The sequence below is a fragment of the Xenopus laevis genome, chromosome 7L (genome assembly GCF_017654675.1).
Source record: "Xenopus laevis strain J_2021 chromosome 7L, Xenopus_laevis_v10.1, whole genome shotgun sequence".
In the NCBI taxonomy this organism is placed as follows: domain Eukaryota; kingdom Metazoa; phylum Chordata; class Amphibia; order Anura; family Pipidae; genus Xenopus; species Xenopus laevis.
In genome coordinates this window covers 118331748-118339604 of record NC_054383.1, presented here as the reverse complement: position 1 = coordinate 118339604, position 7857 = coordinate 118331748, and the positions used below count along the sequence as shown (strand labels likewise).

At 33.8% G+C, this 7857-nt stretch overlaps 1 protein-coding gene across 1 annotated transcript; it reads left to right on the top strand.

Annotated features, from left to right (window-relative positions):
- The first annotated feature begins 204 nt into the window (after nucleotides 1-204).
- Nucleotides 205-5788, top strand: LOC108697045. The gene is made up of 9 exons (XM_041570062.1): nucleotides 205-453; nucleotides 1567-1662; nucleotides 2676-2759; nucleotides 2910-2930; nucleotides 3292-3303; nucleotides 4106-4192; nucleotides 4375-4425; nucleotides 5174-5248; nucleotides 5556-5788. Exons 1-9 carry the CDS (start codon nucleotides 213-215, stop codon nucleotides 5663-5665), a joined length of 777 nt encoding a protein of 258 aa, XP_041425996.1. The 5' UTR covers nucleotides 205-212; the 3' UTR covers nucleotides 5666-5788.
- The last annotated feature ends 2069 nt before the right edge of the window (nucleotides 5789-7857 follow it).

Below are 7857 nucleotides of genomic sequence, written 5' to 3'. Positions count from 1 at the left end.
ACACTACAAGTGTTGTCTTGTTGATCATCATTTCATTGCTGTTTTTGACGAGCAGCAAGTGACATCTTATACTTCAAACTTACTCAAAACTTATTTTATTACTTTATTTTATCTTATACTTCAAACTTACTCAAAACTTATTTTATTACTTTATTTTATCTTATACTTCAAACTTACTCAAAACTTATTTTATTACTTTATTTTATTTCATCATGACGTTTCTTACAAAATCATTATTATTATTCTATATTGCTATTTACTTACTAACAGTGAATATTCCCCTAGTTTTTTCGTGTTTCAGCTGTGATCCCAGCTCAAAGGAAGTGGAAAATAGTTTCCTATCTGCTATTGAAGATTTGTATTGGAGAAAGAGAGAAAACTTTATGGCTGTCCGAGATTTTATTCAAGAGTTTTCTAGTGGTTTACAAACTCAGTATCTGCAGAGGAAATTAGGTAAGCGGAGTTGCTTCATGTAAGCGCTGTGATCTGAGAGCAAAAACATTGAGGGAAGAACCCTACATTTGGTAGAACGTTTACACTTTTTTTTAAATCTTTTGCATTTATGGCACATATGTTTAAGCAGTATCAACATAGGAAAATGGAGAAGACAAACTATTAGTAGGCTGCAATTTTCTTACATGTTAGGATTTTGCTCTTTCTGAATCATTTCTGTTTTGCTGCATGAAAGAGGCCTTATAAGTTGCAAAATAAAATGTCCTAATTAACATTTTAGGGTTCATTTATTATGGAGTTATAGCATAGGATCACAGTCTGGCATGTTGCATTTTCTAAGGACAGTTTTAGATTTAGACCCATTATCCATACAAAGTGTATGTAGTAGATGCCTTATAACATTGTCAAATATTGACCCTGTATAATCCTGTACTGTATATATAATGGAAAGGAATTCAGCCTTTAATATTCACTGGACTTCCTTTTATGAGGGTTGCATTGTCTAAGACTGTAAAATCTATATACAGACAATCCACCATATGTATAAAAGGAGCTACGTTTGCCCTGGAGCAGTAACCCATAGCAACCAATAAGATGTGTTTTTCTTTTCAACAGGTGACCAGTAAATGCTACCTGTTGCTATGGGTTACTGCACTTTGGCAAATTTAGGGGGTTATTTCCCAAAATCCGCACTTTTTTTTTGACTTGTTTATTATGTCTGCTGGAATAAAATCAGAAAAATCGTGAAAAATACGAAATTTATAAATTTTTCAGAATTTCTACCTGATTTTCAAGGTTTTTTCGGATTTTTAACCCAAAACTCAGATTTCTTATGCTTTTTGCCGGAAAATTTCGGGGTATTGCACCTCAAAAAAATCATTGGGACGTCTCTCATTGACTTATATGCAACCTCTACAGGTCTGAGATGCCGGATTTTCTGATTCAGACTTTTCCATCCTCTGGGTTTAATAAATTCTGAAAAATTTGTGATTTTTTTTCACAAAAAATTCGGATTTTATACTAAAAAGAGTTTAGTAAATAACCCCCTTAATGTCTTTTATTACATAACCCCCCTGAATTCTAAATAATGTATTCATTTCTTTTACTTTGCAGACAGATACGGAATGAACATGATAGTTTCAGAATATAAAATGAAATTAACAAAGCTACAGAAGAAATTGGAGACAGAGTTGGACGAAGAAAAGACGCGTAATTATAACTTTCCTATTACCTATCAGAACACGGATTATCAAAATAAAAGGTGGCCATACACGGGCAGATTAAAGCTGCCGATATTGGTCCTTTAGACCGATTCGGCAGCTTATTTGCCCATGTGTGGGGGCTCCCGACGGGTCCAACAATTGTGCCTATGGTATTGATATATGAGACCCTCTCATTTATCAATACCATAGGCACAATTGTTGGACCCGTCGGTGGATCCCTATTTTAAACTCCCAGGACGTCTTCCATAGGTTAAAACAGCAATTCAGCAGGTTTAAGGTGGCAAATAGTTGAATTAAAATTCTTAAAGGGCAAATGTATGATAAATTTCAAAATTCAAATTTAAAAAAACTTAAATCGAATTTTAACAATTCCCTAGTTGAATCTGACAGTTTTGGCCATGAAAAAACAAGTAAATTTGAATTCAAAAATTTGAATTTTCAATTCGACCCTTGAAAAATCTGCCCCATAGTGTACAAGCAACAGTTTATTTCATACCTGCCATTGGCAGTTTTAAGTACAGGTCCCTGTACTTCTCACCTCCTTGATAACTTAATAACTTAAGCCAAACAGGGCCTTTTGGAGAATGTCCATGTGTTTCTCCCTTAATAATTAATAGCTTCTGAATTCACACATGGTTTTATTTAGCAAGAACTTGATAGAGCACAAATACCTGCACCTTATTGTAAAACTGTCTCCCAAATTAATATATATATATATATCTCTATCTCTCTCTCTCTCTCTCTCTCTCTCTCTCTCTCTCTCTCTCTCTCTCTCTCTCTCTATATATATATATGCGCCTTTACAAAGGATTTATACATTAAGGCCTATAATATTTTCTAGTAATTTACTAAATCATTAGCCATGAGACTGCAAATATTAGTTGTGAATCTTAAAGTTTGGACCCAAGTGCCCATAAAACCAACTTTTCCTTTAAAATAAAATGATCCTAAAATGACATAGCATTTCTTCTTTATTTACTGTGATTTTTTTTTATATAGCATTACAGATAGTCAAAGACCTCACTCCGACTTTCAAAGAACTAGCACTAGCAGTAGAAGACATTTTTGCTAGTTTCCAAGAGCGTAAGTATTTTATTATAACATCAATTGTAAAATAAAAAAAGCTGAGAATTGTGGAAATATTTATATTTGTGACAGTACAGATTAAAAATGCATGTTATTGTGATTTTACTGATAAAAAAATTCCTAACATTCTTTTTTTTTCTTTTTTAGGTAAATGTCCTAATCAGAAAGGTAAGTCTCATCAAATGTATTTGTGTAATATGAGTAGAGTAAGTTACTCACAGACACAGAATGAACTATACAGAATCCTTAGCTTCTTTATTTGATAAGCAATTTTTAGAATTGACTGATGTTCCTCTGATTATTACAGAGCTATTTTAATTTAAGATTTACCCTTATCCTAGTACCAGTAATGCAGTCTATGTTACCATCCATTGGAGTTGGCACCAATATACTAGACTTGCTAATTTCAAATATACCCTTTAACTAATACAAGTTTCCCACCTGTTTTAAAAGTTGCTTTTTTTCCTATTAGTTTATTGTGCAATTTCTGATATCTCTTAACTCTTGTCTTTTCTTTTCTCTTTTCCAGGTTCCAATTGTGGTAAGTACAACTATTTTATTACAAGATCATGACCGCCCTTCACATACTGGAAAATTGTCACTTAGAACAGAGGCTTTCAGATTCTTGGGTTCAAGTTCCCTTTTTACATTTAGATTATAACCCTAATACACATTTAAACATATAACAGTCACATGGCTACAGTTCAAGAAGTAGTATCCAGGCAAACAGTTAGGGGGGTATTCACTAAACTCCGAATGCAAAAATCACTAAAAATGTGTGAATTTTTTTTTATAAAATCGGACTCTTTAAAAAAATCACAAATTTTTTGGAATTTATTAAAACACGAAGCTGGAAAAGTCCGAATCAGAAAATCCGGCATCTCAGACCTGTCGAGGTTGCATATAATTTTGCATAGATTTTTTGATGTGCGTTGGGTTTCGTGCAATACCCCAAAGTTTTCAGGCAAAAAAACATAAGAAATCAGAGTTTTCGGGTCAAAAATCCAAAACAAGTCGTGAAAATTGGATGAAAATAATGTAATAATAAATAAGCGTTAAAAAACCCGAGTGGATTTGATTAGAGTTTGTAGCAGAAAATGTTGAGATAAAATCGGATTTTGATAAATAACCCCCCTAATCATTCTAGATGGTAGGCTAGCTGCCATCAGGCTGGGTCTCTATTTATAGTGAGCAGCACCTATGAATTTGCCATAATGCAATTGAAAACAGATACTTTGATTTTTAGTTCTGGGGTACTAAAAGCCAATTTGTTTCATAACCCAAAATTTTAGGTTTAATTATGCATATATGTATTATATATATCATATTTTGCTTATTTTAAGGAATCCTATTTGACAAAGTGACAAACTGTGAAACATGCCAAGAAGAATTTCAGATGTGTGTTGGGGGTACAAACAAATGGTGTACCGGTAAGTAACCAGTCAATAACACAGAAATAAATAATATTATTAGCAGAGCTGGTTTATTCACCTTTATTGTGGCTGCTGGACCAGTTTTTATTTTAATATTATTTCTAATTAGAGAGTCATTAAATGCATGTACTTAAGCTATGTAATAATATAATAACCCCATATTGTTTTCTTTTTCATAGATTTGGTGAATTCATGTCCGATGTGCCAGTGCATTAAAGGCAAATGTTTCGGTAAGTAATCAAAAAAAGGTATTGCAGGCAGGTAGAGCTGGCATGAGGTATAGGATTATATACATCATTTTAAAACAACAGCTCATCCATCTGCATATATAAGAGAATGAGGATGATAACCACAAATCTGTATCATAAGAAATGTATGGCAGTATAATATAGGGATGCACCGAATCCAGGATTTGGTTTGGGATTTGGCCTTTTTCAGCAGGATTCGGATTCGGCCGAATCCTTCTGTCCGGGCTGAACCACATCTGAATCCTAATTTGCATATGCAAATTAGGGGTTAGCGAGGGAAATGGCGTTACTTTTTGTCACAAAACAAGGAAGTAAAAAAATGTTTTTCCCTTCCCACCCCTAATTTGCATACGCAAATTAGGATTCGGGTTGGTATTCGGCCGAATCCTTCGTGAAGGATTCGGGGGTTCGGCCGAATCCAAAATAGTGAATTCGGTGCATCCCTAGTATAATATGACAGTTGCAGGGCTGGCTGCACATTTTGGAATTCCATATTATACTGAGGTCAAGTAATATGAAAATTTCCATAATCCAGATAGGGAAGCAATATTCTTTCCCACCAAATCCAACTACGTGTGTTCTAGTGAATTGAAGATAAATATATAATAACATTAACGTATACATTTGTTTTCTTTTTACTGTATAAGCATTAAGACTTTAAGCCCAGCAACTGTGACAGTTCCTCTGTGAGCAATACAACTAATTAATAACTTTATTAATGTTTCTGCAGATGTAAGGACTAAAGAACCCTGCACACCTTGTAAAGGATACTCAGAGTGCCTTCAAGAAATATTGCCGTGTGGGAGTAAGTATATTTCCATATTTCAGCTATACCCTTGGCCCAAAATCATTGTATAGAGGCATCATTAGTCAATATTATTCTATTTATGCCTCTAATAAGAATATAACGAAATCCAATTCTTTAGTTCAGTTGTTACTCTATAATTGTGGTATTATATTAGATGGGGTTGAAGAAGAAACACAAGTGCATCAAGTAAAACTTCCTGGGTCTCTTTATAAAGTTTAAACAGTTGAAATAAAAATATCTTTTGTGTCAAAAATTATTCATATGTACAGTATTAAAATGACCCTTTCTTTTATATATTTTCTAGCTCGGGAAATTCAAGTTGAAGAAGAAGCCGACTTGAATTTTGATTGCAGCGTTAAATTTCATTACGGCATTCGGGATGAAATGGAATACGTTCTTGAAAAGGTATTTTGAAATGAAATTCAGTTACTGTAGATGATTGTATGTAAATATTTGGGAGGTGCCCACCACCGTTAAATGTGATGTCATTGAGAATACTTTTTTTCATTGGGCTATAATTAGATGATTATATAGTGAATAAAGTACCCCCTCTTGTAAAATATAAGGATATTATAAGTTACAGAGAAGTTCCATGACCATATAAAAATCTTTATATTTTGCAACAGAGGATACTTTATTTATTAATAGTGAATAAAGTACCCCCTCTTGTAAAATATAAGGATATTATGACCATATAAAACACAAGGCTGCAGGCCGAGTATATTTATACAGGTCATGGAACTCCAAGGAGACTTCTATTATCCTCATATTTTGTAACAGGGGGTACTTTATTTTTTATAATGTACACGTTTCAGTGAATCATGTGATAGAAATGACATCACTAAGCCCCGATTATAACTGATGACATCACTTAGCACCGTTTATAAGGATATCATTTACAGGATATTTATGGCTCTTGTATATTATATAAATAACATTTTAGGACGGTTATCAACTGCTACTAATGAAAGTGTTTTTTTGTTTTTTTAGAAAAATGGCTCAACAATGGTTCCTATACAAACACTCTCCCAGCCGACATATGTTAAATATTTAGCTGACTTTAGTGATGTTGGCATTTATTCCTGCACTGCAAGATCAAGAACAACGAGGTTTCCAATCAGCACAGTTGATTTTAACGTAAAAGGTATGTTATACAGTATTTATGGGGGAAATACACAACTGCTTCCTATTCTTTTTTTTTTTTTTTAACCAGAAGTTTAAAAAAAACTTTTCCTGTTTCATTAGCAATCAGGAATAATTGCTTTTATCAAACTACCGACTCCAAAGCGATTCATTTAATATTGGAGTTTTCTTTTGACAGCCCTCCCTGTAGAAGGGGTCCATTACCAATTAAAGTGTTCTACATGAGAAGGGAAGTGTAGTTCTAATCAACTTCCCAACAGACATGTTTTAGAAATGTCAGTGGTTATAAAGTTATTTGTAAAATTGCAATAGAAAGCAGTATTTGTTTATCCCTTTTCTTCTGGGTCTTATCTTTTAATTGTTATTACATTTACAGATAACATTAAAACCATTAGAAACCCCTAATGCAAATTTGTTTTGTTTTTCTTATACAGTGATAAAAGGCGCAACAAGACCTCTGGAAATCAGTCAAGGAACACTGCCACCAATTCAAGATATTCCAGATATTCCAGATGTAGACTGGACATTAGTTATAGCAGTGGCCATTCTTATTGTTAGCATTTTCCTGGTTATAGGTGTAATAATCGGCTTGATGTGAGTATATTTTTATTTGATATCCAGTTCTTTTTATAATGGTGACCACAGTACAATACAGTTGACTAAGGGGCCGATTCATCAATAGTCGAATATCGAGGGTTAATTAACCCTCGATATTCGACTGGGAACTAAAATCGTTCGACTTCGAATATCGAAGTCGAACGATTTTGCGCAAATCCTGCGATCGATCGAAACATTTTTCGTTCGGTCAAACGATTAAATCCTTCGAATCGAACGATTCGAAGGATTTTAATCCAACGATCGAAGGAAAATCCTTCGATCAAAAAATCACAGGCAAGCCTATGGGGACCTTCCCCATAGGCTAACATTGACTTCGGTAGGTTTTATCTACCGAAGTAGGTGGTCGAAGTATTTTTTAAAGAGACAGTACTTCGATTATCGAATGGTCGAATAGTCGAACGATTTTTACTTCGAATCGTTCGAATCGTTCGAATTCGATCGAATTTAACCAATTCGATGGTCGAAGTACCCAAAAAATACTTCGAAATTCGAAGTTTTTTACATTCGAATTCTTCACTCGAATTTTGTAAATCTGCCTCTAAGTATCACCTCTCAGATCCAATTATTGTTTAGTTTTTTTAGAGCAGTCACTTAGCTTTGTATGTGTGATATGTGTGGAGAATGCTTATTAAAAATCATGGGACACTGTAGTGATAAAAACCCTTCTGCTACACAGATATTTTATGTGAAAGTTTTATTTATTTTCTCTTTTCTTCCTCCAGTTTTTATATCAGATGGGATAGTAAAACATACTTGGATTATGACGTGGAACAGCAGAAAATTGCAGAAGAAGACATGCTGAGATTGACATCGTTAAATATAATGAAAACAGTGAAGACTCCTAC